General features: G+C 61.0%; 3 protein-coding genes across 6 annotated transcripts in view; 2 read left to right on the top strand and 1 right to left on the bottom strand.

Annotated features, from left to right (window-relative positions):
• Nucleotides 1–86: 86 nt before the first annotated feature.
• AUP1 (AUP1 lipid droplet regulating VLDL assembly factor) lies at nt 87–7,885 on the top strand. Its single transcript, XM_014876216.2, has 12 exons — nt 87–227; nt 517–654; nt 1,073–1,223; nt 2,290–2,477; nt 2,591–2,663; nt 4,592–4,665; nt 5,458–5,524; nt 6,046–6,151; nt 6,264–6,410; nt 6,539–6,699; nt 6,833–6,921; nt 7,702–7,885. The coding sequence occupies exons 1-12, from the start codon at nt 178–180 to the stop codon at nt 7,748–7,750; spliced, it is 1,293 nt and encodes a 430-aa protein (XP_014731702.2). The 5' UTR covers nt 87–177; the 3' UTR covers nt 7,751–7,885.
• A 114-nt stretch (nt 7,886–7,999) lies between these two features.
• Nucleotides 8,000–10,102, top strand: LOC106853113 (BCL2/adenovirus E1B 19 kDa protein-interacting protein 3-like). Of its 4 annotated transcripts, none has more exons than XM_088162945.1 (6): nt 8,000–8,272; nt 8,799–8,928; nt 9,029–9,158; nt 9,233–9,327; nt 9,441–9,562; nt 9,758–10,102. In XM_088162945.1, exons 1-5 carry the CDS (start codon nt 8,185–8,187, stop codon nt 9,547–9,549), a joined length of 552 nt encoding a protein of 183 aa, XP_088019071.1. In that variant the 5' UTR covers nt 8,000–8,184; the 3' UTR covers nt 9,550–9,562; nt 9,758–10,102. The 4 variants fall into 4 exon arrangements, with proteins under 4 accessions (XP_088019071.1, XP_088019070.1, XP_088019069.1 ...); XM_088162944.1 differs by having other exon boundaries at nt 8,050–8,272; nt 9,029–9,107; nt 9,413–9,562; XM_088162943.1 differs by having other exon boundaries at nt 8,050–8,272; nt 9,413–9,562.
• Nucleotides 10,103–10,291: 189 nt separating this feature from the next.
• The window catches only part of LOC106853112 (dedicator of cytokinesis protein 2-like), a 45,197-nt gene continuing 37,991 nt past the window's right edge, over nt 10,292–17,497 (bottom strand). The window contains exons 36-53 of the mRNA XM_014876159.2: nt 17,194–17,350; nt 16,840–16,880; nt 16,566–16,656; nt 16,374–16,493; nt 15,758–15,847; nt 15,543–15,647; nt 14,920–15,061; nt 14,664–14,745; nt 14,482–14,566; nt 14,172–14,258; nt 13,361–13,537; nt 13,198–13,281; nt 12,962–13,099; nt 12,562–12,651; nt 12,014–12,175; nt 11,665–11,773; nt 11,149–11,282; nt 10,292–11,076 (exon numbers count right to left, since the gene is read on the bottom strand). Of these exons, the coding sequence (XP_014731645.2) occupies nt 10,987–11,076; nt 11,149–11,282; nt 11,665–11,773; nt 12,014–12,175; nt 12,562–12,651; nt 12,962–13,099; nt 13,198–13,281; nt 13,361–13,537; nt 14,172–14,258; nt 14,482–14,566; nt 14,664–14,745; nt 14,920–15,061; nt 15,543–15,647; nt 15,758–15,847; nt 16,374–16,493; nt 16,566–16,656; nt 16,840–16,880; nt 17,194–17,350 (1,984 nt within the window). The 3' untranslated portion in view covers nt 10,292–10,986. The remainder of the gene's footprint in view (nt 11,077–11,148; nt 11,283–11,664; nt 11,774–12,013; nt 12,176–12,561; nt 12,652–12,961; nt 13,100–13,197; nt 13,282–13,360; nt 13,538–14,171; nt 14,259–14,481; nt 14,567–14,663; nt 14,746–14,919; nt 15,062–15,542; nt 15,648–15,757; nt 15,848–16,373; nt 16,494–16,565; nt 16,657–16,839; nt 16,881–17,193; nt 17,351–17,497) is intronic.

The following is a 17,497-nucleotide window of genomic DNA, read 5'->3' as shown; positions in this document are numbered from 1 at the left end:
CCGCCCACCGAGTCCGCCAGAGCTGCCGAGGGCCGCGGTCGGGCGAGAGTGCTGCCGCGGCGCGGTGCGGACCAGGAAGGCGGCGCACTCCCAGCGTGCCCCGCGCGGGCCGGACGCGCGGCCGCGGGCAAGATGGCGGCGGGTGCGGGGTGGCTGTGAGGCGCCGGCACGGCGGGGATGGAGCCGGCCGCGGCCCCGGGCCCCGAGCGGCTCTTCGACGCGCACCGGTGAGCGCCCGCCCGGGGCCCGTGCGGTGGGGACTCCCGGGGGAGCCGCGGGAGAACTGCGGGAACCCTGGGCGGGGGTCGCGGGGCCAGCGGAGGACGGGGGTGTCTCACGGAATCCCCGCGGGGAAGGTCGGGGTGACCTGTGAGGGGACCGGAGAGGGTCCGGGGTGTGCCCGAAGTGGGTTTGGAGACTCGTTGGGGGAACCACGCGGAGCGGCGGCCGTAGGGTGGGTCCTGGGGATCATCTTGGCCATGCTCAGGTGGCGCCGGCCGCTCTCTGCCCCTGCAGGTTCCCGACCGATGGGTTCCTGCTCCTGGCCCTGCTGCTCTACGCCCCCGTGGGGCTCTGCCTGCTCGTCCTGCGCGTCTTCATCGGCGTCCACGTGTTCCTGGTCAGCTGCGCCCTGCCCGACAGCGTCGTGCGCCGGTGCGTGACCTCGGGGGGGCTCCGGCTGCTGCCCAGAGTGGGTGTGGGGTGTCAGGGCCGCCCCGGCCCCTGGGTGTGGCGGCTTGGCTCAGGGAAGGATCTGTGGGGAGCTGAGCCTTCGGGACTCCTTATCTTCAGGAGCCTTGGAGGTGCTTCGTCTGTCAAGCCCGGAGCTGGCAGCCACTTCTGGAGGGCTCAGGGACTGGTCTGGAGCACGTTGATCAGCCTGCTGTGTTGCTCAGGTGTTCTGTGGGCACCTGCTGCCTTCATCCCAGTCCTGCTCCAGACGTGTTATTTCCATTTGGTCCCAGTGTCGTTTGTGCAGCCGCCAGAATTCCTGTGTCCTTGCCTGTTGGACTTGTCACCTAGCAGTGGTTCGGGCGGCAGGACTTGAGGAAGATCCTTGTTCCCCTGGCAGGTTCATTGTCCGTGTGATGTGCTCCGTGCTGGGGTTGCTGGTGCGACAGAGCGACCCTCGGCTGCGCGGGGCTGGCGCCAGGGTCTTCATTGCCAACCACGTCACCCCCTTCGACCACAATGTCGTCAGCCTGCTCACCTCCTGCAACACGGTGAGGGCACGGCCGGGGCTCCTCCCCGAGGGCGGGGCACGGGCAGCTCTGCCCGATTCGGTGTTGCAGTGGTCAAAGTGAAAGGCAGCTTAAAGCCCACTCAGTGCCACCCCTTGTCATGGGCAGGGATACCTTCTACCAGCCCGTTTATCCTGGCCTTGGACACTTCCAGGCATCCAGGGGCAACCTCACACCCAAAAAATTTCCTCCTAATATCCAGCCTAAATTTCTCTTTCAGTTATACCCATTAATCCTTGTCTTGTTGCTCCAGTTTCTGACGCAGATTCCCTCTCCAGCTTCCCTCTAGACTCTGTTCAGTTTCTGGAAGATTTCATCTCCAGATCTGATTTATTAACTCAGGGTGTTAACCTTAAGGTGTTTTCTGTTTCTTGGGCTCTGCATGAAAAAGTGGAACAGGGTGAGGAGCAGCAGGAGTTTTACAACGGGGATTGATTTTAGTGGAAGAGTCGACAGATCCCAGCAGCTGCTTCCTTCTCTGGCCTTTTGGATAAGGGAGCAGGGCGGGTTGTGGGGCTTTCCCCAGCACTAGGTGGGCAGTTTTGGGGGGTGCATGGAGGGTGCTGAGGGAGCTGCATGTCAGTGGTGCTTGGGTATTTCTGGTCTGTCTCTACTCTCCTGTAAAATTCTTTGTGTGTGGAGTTCCTGAGTCAGCAGGCTCTGTGTGGCTCCTGTGTCCTGCACAGCCATTGATTTACCCTTGGCCTGGAGAGGGGGGACTCCTGGAAGCTGTGTGTGTCCTGCCAAGTGTGTCAGGGTCTGCTGGAGAGAACACTGGGGACACAGGCAGCTGGTAGTGCATGTGTCCGGCAGGCAGGGCACAGTCTGCACTGATGATTTGGAATCCATTTCCTGTGGAATTGGGGCTGGAGCAGGGGCTGAGGCCTGGCAGTAACATGTTCTGTCAACTCTCAGTCCCAGAGGGGTTTTTGCTAATGAACAGGAACTTTGTCACCTCTGTCACCTGGGAAGGTGGGCCTGGAGGGGCAGGAGAGCCTGGAAGGGTGGGCAGGGCTGTGTTTCCTCCTCACTCGTCTTCTCCCTGCAGCCTGCTCTGAGTGGTGCCCCAGGGTTCATCTGCTGGTCCCGGGGATTCATGGAGCTGGGAGTGACTGGCAGCCGTGCAGAGCTGGTGGATTCCCTGAAGGAATACTCGGCCCAGCAAGGGAACCCACCCCTGCTGCTGTTCCCAGAGGAGGCAGCCACCAACGGCAGGGCTGGGCTGCTCCGCTTCAGGTGAGGGAATGAGAATTCCTGCAGCAGGGTGGCTGGGAATGACTCTGGTGTATTGTGATAAAATGGCTCGAGGTGACTTCGGGATCATTCACTGCAGAATTCCTCTCTTCCAGCTCCTGGCCCTTCTCCATCCTGGATGAGGTCCAGCCCGTTGCCCTGCAGGTCCGGAGGCCGTTGGTGGCTGTGGTGAGTGCTGGGCACAGGGACAAGGTGTGGGACAAGGTCCTTCTGCTCCTGCCTTGGAGCCTGTGGTGTGGCCTCAAGTCCTGGCACCCTGGAATCAGCTGCTCAGGGCTAACACTGTTGCCAGTGCCTTTCCCAGGAACTTGGCCAGTCAGGACTCTGCTGCTTACATTGGCCAGTCTGACAGATGTTTGGTTGCCCAGCTGGCTGTCACTGTGCCTCTGGCTTCCATGGCCAGTGCAGTGAGTTCCTTGCTGTGAAAGACCAGCTATAGTCAGTCCTTGTGCCAAAGGTCACACAGGGCTCTGGAGGTTCCTGAGCTGGTGCCCCAGGCACAGACACAGGACATGGTGCAGGAACAGCCCCACACAAGGGATAAAGTTCACCAGGGCAATGGCCCCGTTGCCAAAGGCATTGCAGGGAAACTGCTCTCAACGAGGCTTTGGTGAACTTCTTATTTTTGATATTTATTATTTATGATCTGATGACCACAGAGAGCTGCTAGTCATGGCTGCCAGTTGTGGGTCTGGTGTTTCTGTGAGACACAGCAAAGGAACTCTTGGCAGGGTGAGGAGTCACCTGGATGTGTGCAGGGATGGGAACTGCAGGAATATTTGGCAGAGCTTTGTTAACCCCTGCCAGGCCAGGGAAGCTGAGACAAAATTGAGGCGGGCTACAAGCATGGGCAAAGATACAGTTTTCTAGCAATGAGGATAAGTTATGTTTTGAATGACTCCTCCAGAGAAATGGGAGAGTTTTTCTGTTCTGGACAGTTTATAAGGAATAGCCTCTGCTTTTATGAGTTTAGTTCCTTTGAGAAATTCTGGGATGTGACAAGCTGTGTGTCTGTATGTGCATCCCTTCCCTCGTGCATGTCAGGGAGAACAGCAGGTCTGTGTGGAGGTGCTGGTTACAGTCACTTCACTCAGATTTTACCACTAGAGTCTGAGCAGGACTTTGTGCTTCCTGCACATTGGCTGAGTAAATCCCGGTGGATTTCTGGGGCGATTTTAAATCATCAGAAACTGGAAGGATTGGAGATAATAATATTTTGAAATTGGTGTTTTATAGAAAGTTTTCCTATCGTGTAATGTAGGAGGGTGTTCTGTGGCACAGGCAGTGTAATTGAAATCTGGCTGTGGGCATCACTCCAGGCATTTGGGTTTAGGGTTCTGAGGTCCTCTTTATCCAGAGGATTCTCTGTTCTCCTCGTGGCTGGGCTTTTGGGGCTTTCCTCATGTACAGCTCCTCTTCCCAGGCTGTGGGATAAACCAGGCATGAGCCTGTCTGAGAATCACAGAATCGTTTGGGTTGGAAAGTCCCTCTGAGCCTGTGGGGTCCAGCCATTCCCCAAGCAAGGCTACCACTGACCATGTCCCCAAGTGCCACGTCCACAGGGCTGTTAAATCCCCCCAGAGATGGGGACTTCCCCCTGCCCTGTGTAACTGTGCCAGAGCTGGACAGCCCTGTCAAGGAGGAATTTTCCCAATATTCAACGTCTTGCACAACCTGAGGCTGTTTCTTCTTGTCCTGTTCTCTGGGAGAGCTTGCAGGAGTTGGGACATCACAGAGAGACTGTTGCCACCAGAATGAGGGAGGATTGTTCATGGCTCTGAGGAAGCATTTGTAGATTTTCAGGCATTTTTGTAGCTTTCTGAAGGCACAGACCAGTAGGGATTATGGGGATAGTAAGGGAAAGTCTTGCTGCTGTCTCAGTGGGAGGAAAGTTTTTACTGGGAGCAGTGAAAACCGGTGATGACTAATGAGGGTGAAGCTGCCCTGGGGCTTGTCCTACTTGCACTGGCTTTGCTGTTCTCACTTTCCCAATCCTGCAGCCACGACTCAGGTGTGCTCTGCTCACCTCCTTCCCCAGTGGAAGCTGGACCAGCTCCTGTTCCATGGGTGGGATCTCACTGTACTCTCTTCCCCAGAGCGTGGCTGACTCCTCCTGGATCACAGAGCTGCTCTGGACCTTCTTTGTTCCCTTCACAGTTTATCAAGTAAGGTACTACGTCTCTCTCTTCCGTTTGGGGCAGGGTTGAGGGTGGGCAGGGCCGTGGTGTCACTGTGGCAGTGACAGCTCCATTCCAGGGTGCCTCAGCAGGGCTGGGCTCAGCACCATTTGAGCCTGGCCATGTCCAGCTCCTGGACCAGCTTCTGATGTGGAGAGAGCTTCTGGTCCTTGTTGGGGAAACAAAGGAGTCTCATCTCTCCAGGAGTTCAGGTTTCCAGGTGTATTTTTGAGGCTGGTCTGCAGTGATGCTCTCCAGGGCTGCTGAGCCCAGCAGTGCTCACCCCCAGTGTTTCTGTCTGTCCCTACGATCCCCTGGGAGTGGGATGGTCCAGGGGGATGGTGCAGGGGTGGTCCAGACCCCTGCCCAGGGCCTGACTGAGGCCAGGCTGGCTGAGTAGCTTTGCTGTAATGAGGGCAGTGGAAGGGACTGGGAATCCAATGTAGGGCTTGGTGTATGTCAGCAAAGGAAAGCCTTTCCCTCGTTCTATCTGTCTGAATTCTGGGTGACCTGTTTTCTACTTCCATGTAAATGGCCAAGGATCCTCGTTAAGGCCTTTTTGGGAACTGCAGATCCCCCGTGTTACACTTGAGGGATAACAGAGCTCCAATGAGCCAGTTCTGTCTTGTGCCATGCCCTGGATTTGGGAGTGGGTGTTGGGGTTTGGTGCTCCTGCGGGATGAGCAGGGAGCATGAAGGTGTGGATGGCATGGCTGTCCCTGGCAGGGTGTCCCCAGGGGCTGCTCCCTGCTGGGCTGGCTCCATGTGCTCTTGTCCCCACTCAGGTGGATGCCGTCTGTCCCCAGACGAGCGGACGAGCAGGTTGAGGACTTTGCGCTCCGAGTTCAGGAGGTAGGAAGGTGGTTTGGGAGGGAGAGGGATGTGTAGGACTGCTGCACTTTGGGGTGGGCACAGAGGAGAGCAGGGTGCAGGCAGAGTTGCAGAGGGCATTTCTGGATGTGTTTGTGTGATGGGAGCTCTGGTACATATTTATTGCCGCTTGCAAGAACTCAGTTATTTCGTGATCGATTTGCCACCCCACATTGAGCCTTTCTGCAGTTGTCGAAGTTCAGACCTTTCGCCCCCTTTTTATAATGCCACAAATCAAACAAAGCAGTTGTTTCTTCACTCTGCCCATGTGTGCTGGGTACTTCACAGCTCCAGACACCTCATATCTCCTTGTCAGCCTGTTTGGCAAGATGATATTGCTATTCCTGGTCCTTTCTGTGCTCTCTGCAACACTGAAATGCATCCCAGAGGCTCTCTTGCCCTCGCCGTGGCTCCATGTACCCTGACACGCTCCCCAGTGTGGAGGGGCTGCCTGGGCTGTTTGTGTTGTGTATTTTTGTGTGTGACTCCTCTGCGTTCTGCAGCTCTTGGCCATGGAGCTGGGTGTGGTATCCACACGGATCACCGCTGCCGACAGGACCGAGCACATGAAGAGGCTGAGGCACACGGCACGGCTGCCCTTTGCCCCAGGTGAGGGTCCTGGTTACAGAACCTCAGCCTGGGCTCTGCTTTTGTGGGGTCTCTGTCTGCTCTCAGTGACAGACAGCCCCTCACCCTGTGCCCACTGTCCTTTCTCCTGCAGCCTTGAGCCAGAGCCCAGCAGCCCGGCCCAGGGTGCCCCCCAGCCTGCCTGGGGGTGCTCCCGAGGACGTGCGGGTCGTGGCCATGGCACAGCAGGTCAAGGAGGTGCTGCCTCACGTGCCCTTGGACGTCATCAGGACAGACTTGGGTGAGCAGGGACTGGGCTGGCAGCAGGGATGTGGTCTGAAAGAAAAAACCTTGTCCCCACTGCACTGGAACACATTGGCAGCCAGTTTGGAGTGTCCTGATCTCTAACGGGTCCCTTTGTCCCCACAGTCCAAACCAACTGTGTGGACACCACCATTGCCAACTTGCTGGAGGGGAGAGTTCCCTTCTTCCCTGAGAGTAAAGAGGCTGGAGACCTGCCTGCCCCGTCTACCTCCCAGGCTGCAGCTGCTTCTGGCATCCAGGGCTCTGTGGCTGCGCCTTCTTCCAAGGTACTTTGGGGTTGTGTCTGCCTGCTCTGGTGGCTCGTGTTCAGGACTAGCCAGGGGCATGGAGCACCAGCCTGGCATGCCAGGTCCTTCCAGAGCCACCAAGGAGGCTTTATCTGTCTCCTGTCTCTTCTAGCCGGCTACAAAGCAGTTTGCAAAGTCCCCCGTGGAGCGTCACCTGTCCTTGCAGGAGAGGAAACGAGCCTTGTACGACTATGCCAGGAGGTGAGAGCCCCCCACACCTCCCCGTGCCAGGGCCACACAAAATCTCCCCCTGCCCAAGCCCCCAGATCCCAGACACTGGGCTCTCCAGTGTAACTCTTGGCTAACAGGAGCCCCCGTGGGACTGGGTTTCTCTGGGGTCCCACCGTGGCACCCTCGGTGTGGGCAGGACATTCCTGTTTGGCACCAGTACCAATCCTCCTTGGTGTGAGGGCACAGGGAGCGAGTTTGATCTCTGTACAGGATTTTCATGAGGCAAATCCTGGCACAAGAAGCCAGTTCTGGTGCGTGGGTCTTGGTTGAGGAAGATATAGAAAATTGAGGATGTGTCTGAGGGGAAGTTGAATGTGCCCGGGTTTGTTGGGCACAGGATGGCTGGGGTGGTGCCGAGGGAACCATCCTGTTGGGAAACTGTCTGGGATCTGCTGGGGCACAGGGACTCCCGTGGGTGGTCCTGCGGGACTCTGCAGCTCCTCACTGCCCTCGCTTGGTCCATGCTCCATCAGGATTGTCCCCAGCAGGGACTGTAACTCCCCTGTGGCCCTTTCAGAGCAGTTCCTGCTGCTGTCACCCGTTTCCCTGGGCTCCAGGCGAACTTGGAATGAAATGGGTCTGATCAGAGCTAGCGTGCAGCCAGGGAGTGCCCGGCCCTAGGGTTTCCCCGGTTCCCGGTCCCTCGGCGCTGCTTCGTGGCCACACAGGCGATCGATCCCGGGCTGGGTTCGCGGGAGGCCGCTCGGGTGGTCCCAGCCCCGCGGTGTCTGAGGGCCCTCTCTCCCGCAGGCGCTTCGCTGAGAAGCACGGCGCGGCAAGGGCCGGCGGCAGCCCCTGACCGGGTCGGACCGGGCCGGTGGCAACCCCTGACCGGAGCCCCGAGCCGGACTGGACCGGGCCGGGCCGGGCCGGTGGCACCGGGAGCGCGCGGGCCCCGCGCGGACGGGACGGGACGGGCGGGGCGGGCGCGCCCCCTGGCGGCGGAAATAAACGGCGGCAGCGTCCGGCGCGGCTCGGGCTGTGCGGGCACCGGGGCGAGGGGCGGGGCCAGTGTGGGGAAAGGGGCGGGGGGCGGGGCCGGGCCGGCTCCGTGCGGGTCTGCACGCGCCGCAGCCGACGCCTGCTCGCGCGCCGCACGTAGGCGCCGCTTAAAGAGGCAACGCGGCGGGGCCGCCGCCCCCGCGGCCGGGCGAGCTGCGGCTCGCGGGCCCCAGCGGGCGGAGCCAGCGCCCCTTTAAGAGACCGGCGGCCGGTGCCGGTGGTTTTATTTACATGGGGGCTCGCGGGCGTCACGTGACTGTCAGCGGCGGGGGCTGCGCGCGGAGCACCCGCGGGGCCATGGCGGGAGCCGGCGACGACGGTCCGGGGGGAACCGGGGCACCGGGGCGGGATCGGGGCGATGGGACACCCGGGCGCGCCGGGGAATCGGGGGGTTCGGGACAATGGGAGATCCGGGCGGGCCAGGGCACCGCGGCGTTTGGGACAGTGGGGGGGAGCCCGGGGATCAAGGGGTTAACGTGCACACGTGGGGGTCTGGGTAACCGGGAGTCCCGGGTGGTTGATGTGCACTGGGGATGGGGAGTGGGTCAGTGGGAAGCCCAGGAGGGGTTTCTGGGGAGGCTAACGTGCGCCAGGGACCGGGGAGCACGGGGATCCCGGGCAGGCTGGTGTACACCAGGGGTTGGGTCAGTGGGGGCATCAGGGGGGTGATGAGCACCTCGAGGGTGGGGGCAGAAGCAGATGCAGGTCCCGGGTCGGAGACTGCACTTGGTGTTCCTGCAGTCTGCAGGCAGGGGTGTGGGGTGTGCCGGAGAGGGCTCCTGGCCGGGATGGGATGGGGTACACGGGTGGGCTTGGAGCAGCGCAGGGGCTGACAGCCCCTTCAGGCTCCTGGGTGGAGCTGCGGTGTGGCCCAGGCTGCCCTGAGCCCGATCTGGCACCTTCGCCGTTCTCCTGCCACGCCGACGTGGAGCAGATGCTGCTGGAGGCCCAGCTGGAGACAGAGAGCAGTGACGGGTGAGTCCTGAGGGGGAGCCAGGCTCCAGAGCCCTGCTGAGCTGTGGCTGGCACTGAGAGCCACAGGCTGGGCTCAGTAACTGAGGGTTTCTGTTTGCAGGGCCCTGCTCGTGCTGGGATCCCCAGCCTGGGATGACGACGGAGCCAGCCATGGGAGTGATCAGCCAGGGGAGAGTGAGGTGCTGCCTGCCCACAGCCAGCCCCCACCCGGCTGCCCCCACCCCCGGCAGGTGAGGGAGCTGCTCCCACCACACCCTGCTGTGCCCCCAGGCCCTGCTCTGACCTGCCCTGTGTCTCCTTCCAGTGGGATGTGCCAGAGGAAGCCAAGTGGAGGCAGCGACGCCTGACAGCGTCCCTGGGCTGGGCCTGTACCCGCTGCCCTCGGTACCTGTCTCCAAAGTAAGTCCTGTGTCCCTCACCAGCACATTCTGCTGGCCCCCATCCTGCTGTCCCTGTGTCCTTGTTAACCATGAACTTTCTCCAGGGAATTTGCCTTTGTGTGCTCCCCCCAGCCAGTGCTGTGGAGCCTGCAGGAAGGTGCAGTGGGGAGGAAGAAGAGACTTTTCAGTTCAGAGCTGCTGCTGCTCTTCATCCCCTCGCTCCTGCTCAGCCACCTGCTGACCCTGGGGCTGGGGTGAGTGTCTGTGGGTCTCACCATGGCGCTGGGGGAGGAGAGAACACTCCTGCATTGGGGCTGCTCATCCTTGGGTGCTGTCACGTACCACTGCTCCCAGCAGCTGCAGTGGTCTGCTGCCATCTCCCCTTGTTCCTGGCTTGCTGGGGCCCAGCACCCTATACCAATGCCTCACAGTCACTCTTTCCAATCCAGGATCTACATTGGGAAGCGCCTGGCAGCCTCTTCGGCCAACCCTCTGTGAGGAACTGGGCAGGCAGCACCCGCTGCTCCGTTGGGAATGCGGGGAGAGCCCGGCCCCAGTGCAGCCTGACCGCTCCCAGGCCTCCTGTTTATGGGGCCTTCTCCCCATGCCTCTCCCTCAGCCCTTGCCTCGGGAGCTGATCCCACTCTCTCCCGTAGATCGGAACCCACTGATGGCAGCTCCCAGCTGCAGGCAGCCCCTGCCCTCCCCAGCCCCTGGTTACGGGTCCAGATCCCCCTGTAACAGTTTGTAAATAAAACTGAGCCCACCTGAATAAAGAGCCCTTTGTCAGCTCAGGGGCTGAGCAGTGAGTCCCCTCCTTCTGTCTGGCCAGCACAGCCTGGCTGGGAAGTGACCATTTGGCTCGCTGGGGCACCTCCCTGCAGCAGGAGGGCAAGTCCCTGTGCTTTGGGGTGGTGCCAGCTGGGGATGAGCCCCTGGGGAACTTTGGGCAAGCAGGAGTGGGTGATGGGGCTCACACGGGTGCTCAGCCCCCCACAGGTGCCCAGTTGATGCATTTGTCCTTTATTAGCCGTGGCTGCAGTGCAGAGGCAGGAGCTGAGCGTGGCATGGCCAGTCAGGGCAGTGACACCTGCGTGGTGCAGGTGTGGGCAGGGGAGGTGGCACTGCAGAGCTTGAGGCTGCCAGGGCCCGTGTGCATACCTGGCTGGCTCCTGTGCAGTCCGGGCCAGGAATGTGTCCTGGTGCTGCAGGATGTGGTGGGCAGCCAAGGGATGGGAGCTGTCCCACGAGTGGGGAGCAAGAATCATGCAGAAACGCCACTGGGAAAGTCACTGAGGGGAGCAGGAATCATGCAGAAATGTCACTGGGGAAGTCACTGGCTCCCTGCCACTGGCACAGTCTGTGGGCAGCTCAGGTGGACAGAGGGGTGTCCTCATTGCTGGGAGGGGCTGCATGTGTGTGATCTCAGCATGGCATAGGAAGCATCCAGAGCCAGGTGGGTCCCAGGGAACACGTGGAGGATGGCAATAGCCAGAGCTGGCAGGACACGGGGTGGCAGTGTCCGGTACACACACAGGGAGTCCCATGGCCATGTGGGATGCTCTGGGTGTCAAGAGGTGCTCCAGCAGGTGAGAATCAAGCAGGGCTGTGGGTCCAGCAGCTGGCTGGGCACTCTGGGCAGGGGTGGCCCCTGCAGACAGTGCAGCTGCAGGTGGTGTCAGAGCTGTGACAGTCGCTTGGACTTGGGTGGTGGCAGTGGCGGTGACTTGAGGTTTCTGTTCCCGTCCACTGTCGGGGATGTGGATGCCTGCAAACAGAGAGGGATGTGAGGGGTGGTGGGGCTGGGGGCCAGGGCCAGCCAGTGGCTCCCCTGCAGTACCTTCCCTCCTGCTGCAGCATCGCTCTGCTCCAGGAATGTCTCGTACACCGCAGCGCTGAACTTGCGGGGCAGTGGTGGGAGCTTGCTGGCGCTTCTCACGCGGCCTCCAAAGCCGGTGGGAGACAGACATGAGCCTGTGCAGGCAGGAGAGGTGGGATGGAGGCTCAGCCAGCCTGGGGGTGCATAGGGCCCATCACTGTGCCCAGGGCTGTCAGGGCCAGCGCTCCTGCCTACGGGAGTGTGGCAGTGCTGGGCAGAGGGGACAGAGGTGCCATGGGACGTGAGCCCAGCCAGGAGCAGGGGCCTGACTCCTACCAGAAACAAGACCCAGTGGCACAAGGTCCAGGATCTATGGCTGCATCCCCACAGCGAGTGTTCAGCAGGGGATGTGCCTGTGCTCCCACTCTGTGCCACCACAAGGGGGTGAGGGGACCTGTGCTGGGAGTGGTGTGGGAGGGCACAGCCCTGCTCGTGGGGCTACAGGCACTGTCAGGAAGGTGGCCTGGCAGGTTGTACCTGCAGCGCTGGGCTGAGCACCGGCAGCAGCTCGGCTTGCCGGGGGCTGTTTCCCATCAGTGCTCAGGCTGCTCTCACTCATGTTGCAGGAGAGTCTCCACTTCTCATCCTAGGGCACAGAAGGAAGGCTCAGCACCTTGGAAAGCCAGGCTGGATGGTAGCCCCTGCAGCCCTGAGCGTCCAGCCTTGTGCCCTCCTGCCCTACCTACAGCAGGAGCTGCCACTAGCCTCTCGAGGGATCCCATCCACACTGAGGGCTGGAGCTGCAGGCAGGGCCAGGGGCTCTGGGTACAGCAGGACGCCCAGGGGAGTGCGAGCAGGGAAGCACCAGGGCTGTGCTGAGCATCACCTTGGGTTCTGGCAGCTCCGACACGGACTGGCGTGGTTCCTGCCGCCGGGGCCCAAAGATGGAGCTGGCGCGGTTCTCCCTGCGCTCGTTCCTGTGGTCCTCACTCTCAGAGGGGCGGAGGGCAGGCTTTGGGGTCGGAGGTGCTTCCATGCTGTGGGGTGACTGGGACAGGTGAGGGGCAGCAGGGGAAGGAGGAGCAGGGCTATGCCATGGACCAGCTGGAGCATCACTGAGAGCAGCTGCACTCAGCCAGGCACCATCTACGGCAGAGCTCAGCAGGGGAGGTTTGGGGCACTAGAGGGGATGGCTCAGGTGACAGCAGTGTCCAGGTGAGCCTAGGGAGGTATGGGGTATCTCTCCTCCATGCCCCCCATAGGGACAGGACCACCTGGCAGGACAGACCCCTGAGATGCACTTGGCATAAAGGGAAGGTAGAAGGGCAGAGGACTGGGGAGGTGGGAGGAAAGCTCCGGGGCCAGAGTGAGGAAGGCTCAGCAGGGAGGGCTGAGGGGATGAGAGGGGACAACCAGCACTCCCCAGTGCAGCACTTGCCTGGCTCTAGCGTGGCTCAGCTGGTCCCAGTCAGGTACCCAGGCTATGGACCGGGGTCGGCCACTCCGCCGGTCCTCAAAGAACATCTGAGAAACAGCCAGGAGGGATGAGAGGGTAGAACCACCCCCAGTCCTTCCCTGGGCTCAGCCAGGGCCATCAGTCCTGCTTCTGTGCCAGTGCCAGCCACCCCCAGCAGTGCTGTGCCCCCTCCTGGTGCAGGCAGGAACCCTGACATCCCCACACTTAGTGCTCCTCACCCTGTTCCTGCCCCAGCTGTGGCCTCAGCCAGCTGCTCCCTGCTGCCCCACACCTCCATTGGCTTGCCCAGTGTCACCCCCATGGTGCCAGGCACTGCCTGTGACCCCCAGCCGTGCCCATGCCCACCGTGGCACTCACCATCTCACGCACCCCGTACTGACTCTCCACCTTGGCCCGCAGCTGCTCAAAGCACTGCTCCATGCGCTCGTGGAAGGGCCGCAGGTCGTCTGTCACCTTCTGCCCATGGATCCGGATGCCCTCTGCCAGCAGTGGGATCTGTGGGACAACGGGGACTCGTGGGACTCCCTGGGATGGGGAGGGACAGCGCACACCAGGGGCAGCTGTCCCTGTCAGAGGGATGCTGCACCTGGTACCTGCCAGGCGATCAGGTCCTTCAGCTTCTCGATGTTCCCTGCATCCTCAGGGTGCTCCTGCATGTAGGGCTCCTGGAAAAAAGCCTGCAACGACACTCCTCAGTCTCACTACTGGGGATGGTAGAGTGGTGCTGGCCCCAACGCAGCCCCTGCGTGTCCTCACCTTCTCATACTTGGCAAAGCCACCCATGACTGCAGGGTCCACGATGCCATTGAGCAGCATGGAGAGAGGGTTGATGGGCAGGCTGGGGTCATTCTGGTGCCTGTTGATCTCACTCATTATTTTCTCGTTTGTTTTCATCATGGTCTCAATGGCGTTTTCCAGAGGGGAGATGATGATCTGTGCACAGGGAGGGGTCAACACTTGCTGGCACAGTCACCTGCCCCTCCTCCTTAAGGCTGGCAGGGTGGGCTTTCCCTAGCCCAGCAGGAGGGACCCCTGGGGCTGCACATCTCACCCCACGAAGCCCCTCAGACCCCTCAGGTGCCTGGGGCTGAGGGAGAGCTCATGCTGGCCATGCTGGTCCCTGCTCCCAGCACAGTCCCATGGGCACCGAGGCTCCAGTGAGGCTACAGGAAACCTGGCTAAGCACTGGTGCCACTTTGGGGGTGCAGCACAGAAGGGTGCACAGCCTGAGCACCACAGCAGACACACGTGCAGCACTCATGCAGCCATACATCCTGTGCCTGCAGCATGCTGTGACAGCCCACCAGGACATATCACATCTCCACTGCCATGGCTCCTGAGGCTCCCTGGATGCTGGCCGAGCACCCGCCTCTGACAGAGGAACAAAGCCCACGCACAGAGCCGTGGCAGCAGCTGCTGACACCCCTCCAGCGCCTCTGCTGCTCCTCACACACTGTCCCTGCTGCCCCTGGAGCAGGGCACAGGCAGGACACGCTCCCCATGCCCCATCTTGAGCTCCTGACAGGATCCTGGGAGGGCCCTGCTGCCCCCCCAGCCCCTTCCTCACCGTTTCAGTGGAGGTGACAACAAACCAGCGCAGGATGCCAGGCAGGGGATAGGCTGTTCTGAAGGTTGTCCGTTCAATCCACATGTTCTGTGGGAAGAGCAGCAGTCACTGCTTCCCATCCTTCTCCCATCATCCCTGGCTGCCCCATGGCATGGGGAGCTCCCACCTCCATGGGCACAGGACCACCACCTTCCCCATCCCAGGACCAGGAATCTCCTGTCTCTCTCCTGGACCTTCAGCTCCTTGTAACCCCCCTCGGCTCTCCTGTCCCTCCCAGCTGAGGGTCCTGGCAGCTCCTCCCAGCACTCACTGCAAATTCATTGTCGGGATCGTTCGGGCCCCTCTTGAAAGGCCGTGAATAGCTGAACCGCTGGATGTGGTTGGCTTTGTAGAAGCTGCGGGGAGGAAAGGGGCAGAGATGAAAGAGGATCCCCACCGTGTCCCACCCACCCACCCAGAGCAGAGCAGGGGCTCCCTGTGCTGGACACTCACTTGGTGATCTGCTCAGGGATGCTCCGGCCCTTGAGGCGGATCTTGGCTTCCTCTGCCGGCTGCACGGTGAAGCACTGGATGTCTGTGGGAGTGAAGGAGCCATGGGCACACACTGGAGGACAGGGATGCTGGGGAGAGGGGCTTCAGAGCCCTGAGGGGTGAACCCCAGGGGTAGACAGAGGTATTTAAGAATTCCCACGTGGAGAGTGATGGACAGAGACCAAGCCACCCTCCCATCCCTGTGCACAGAGGATACACTGCCCTGGGGAGTCGGTGATGGCCTGGCCAGGGGGAGATGTGCTCTTCAGCTTCTCAGCATTGGGGAAGGGGCTCAGCAGCCGCATCTCAAAGTCCTCACGCCGCTCATACTCCTTGCCCCGGTAGATGAAGACCTTGTTCTGCAGGGTAGGAAGGTGACAGCTCATCCCTGTGCCACAGAGCAGGGCCAGCAAGCCCCAGAGCACTGAGGTGCTGGTGCTGAAAAGGCTGAGCCCCCTGCCAAGCAGAAGACAACCCCCTCTAGAAAAAAAATATCGCCCCAAACCGAGGAGCTAGAGGAAAAAAGAAGGCACATGGAGAATCAGGATTGGTGGCAGCCAAGCAATGTCACTAAGGACAAATCCTGCCTGACAAATTTGGTGGCTTCTTCGAGGGCGTGGCAGCATGGGCAGATGGGAGGAGAGTGACTGTACTTGTGCAAACCATCTGACCTTGCCCCCAGGACACACATCCATCTCCAGGACAGACATGGATGCTGGGTAAGGAATAGGCTGGATGATGACACTCTGCGAGTTGTGGTCCACAGCTCCAGACCAGCGAGGAGTGGCTTTCCTTGGGTATTGAGGTGGCAGCTGTGGAGTTGCTCTTGGTTCTGCTTACCCGCAGGAAGGTGGGGAAGCCCTGCCCGTAGTACCCCACGGCAAAATAGTCTGGGCTGGGCCGCAGCACCTTCAGGATCTTCTCATAGAACTTGGCTTCTCGTTGCTGCAGAGGACAGGGGTAGGATGAGGGCAGGATGGGGCCCCCCATCCCCCCCAGCTCATCCCCACCATCCTGCCCTGCCAGCAGCAGCCCCAGCCCAGCCAGGCACCCACCAGGATGTCACTCAGCATTTCGTAGTCAAACAGGTGGCTCTCGTACTGCTCTGCCAGCTCCTTGCAGATGTGGATGGCCTCTTCCCACATCTGGAGAAGAGAGGGGCCAGGACAGGGCCCCCCAGTGCAGGGTGAACTGGGGAAGGGGGACCAGGGACTTCCAGCAGAGACCACCCTGTCCCCTGTGAGAAGGGGGAGAGGGCTCTCCTGTGGGGACTGCTGGTCCAGTGGGGCAGCAGAAGGACTTGGCTTCCCACCACCTCCAGCCCTGGATCCCCCCAGCCCACCCCGTCAAGCTTTTGTCCTGAGATGTCCGAGCTGCCAGCCCCTGGCAGCACAAGGACTGCACTGGGATGCCATGGGACAGAATGGGATAGGGATGGGATGAAGGACAGTGGCTGTGGGGTGAATCACCCAGCCCAGGCTCATTGCAGGGCAGCTCCAGCCCTTCTACAGCAGTGGGGAGTGAGGGGCTGTGCTGACAATGGGGTCTGGCAGCTTGGAACAGCAGGAAGTAGTGACAAGGGGGCCAGGCTTGCCCTAAGCCAGCCCAGCTCCCTCCAGTTGCGGGGTTTCAGAGGCTGCAGAGTCTGTAAGGGCAGGTGGCCACACTCACCTTGCCCTGGTCGAAGTACTCGATGATCTGGTTGTACAGAGCCTCCTTCAGCTGGCGCTGAGTGTGCAGGTGGATGCTGTGTGGGCCTGGCACAGGGGCTGCATTCGACTCCTCTGACCACTGCACAAGGGAGAGGGGACCTGTCACACCAAGCCCACTCCTCACAGCCCCCCCCGCATGCCCCGTGCCCACCGTGAGCAGCCGGGCGTGCAGCAGCAGCGTGTAGGCTCCCTCTGTGTAGTTCTCGTAGCTGATGTGCAGGTCCTTCAGCTTGTACAGGTACCTGGGAGTGACAGAACTGTGTGTGGGGAGTGACAGTCCCACGTGTGGGGCACAACAGTTCACATAGTTTGGGCACAGGGCACCATCACCCTGCCCCTCAGGCCACTCTGCCAGCCCCATCCTGCTGGGAATGCTCAGGACCCCCCACCCCAGGTGCTGCTGGTGCTGCCAGGGCTGTGCTCACCTGATGTACATGGCCTGGCGGTCAATCTCCTTGTAGAAGTTCTGTGGAAAGGCAGATGAGGCTGTTTGAGTGGCCCCAGGGGTGGCACATGCCACAGCCCCCCACACTGCCACCCTCTGGGTCATGGTACTGCCAGGACTGTCCCCACACAGGGATGGGGTTGGCCATGGCCATGGGGAGCTGCATAGTGACTCCCAAGAGATGACAGCTCTGGCTCCATGTGCACCCCCTCTCTGCTGTGCCAGGGGCACCCTGGGGACCTGAGGAAGCATGGGAACAAGCCCTAGTTGCCCCAGGGAGCTGAGGATGAGCCCTACCAGCCCCAGGGAGCTGGAGCAGGGCACAAGTGCTCACCAGGAGGTTGACAGTGCAGCTCATGCTGTAGGTCTTGTTCTCATCATTCATGACAGCCCGGTAGTCCAGGAGCCGCTCCAGGAGTTCACTCATCAGCCTCACAAAGTCCTCTCCAGGCTTGGCCAGCTCCGGGTGGCTCTGGCAGCAGCTCAGCAGGCTGGGGAAGAGAGGGGGCCACGAGTCCCACTGCACAGCCAGCTCTGCAGTGCTCCCACCACTGCCCTGCTCAGCACCAAAGGGCAGGGACAAAGCCTGGGCAGAGCAGGGGCATCACCCAGGGCGGGAGTAATTCCTGGGGCACAGA

The sequence above is a fragment of the Sturnus vulgaris genome, chromosome 4 (assembly GCF_052056855.1).
Source record: "Sturnus vulgaris isolate bStuVul1 chromosome 4, bStuVul1.hap1, whole genome shotgun sequence".
Taxonomy (NCBI): domain Eukaryota; kingdom Metazoa; phylum Chordata; class Aves; order Passeriformes; family Sturnidae; genus Sturnus; species Sturnus vulgaris.
The sequence above is the reverse complement of the archived record's forward strand: the minus strand, read 5'-3'. Positions and strand labels throughout refer to the sequence as shown.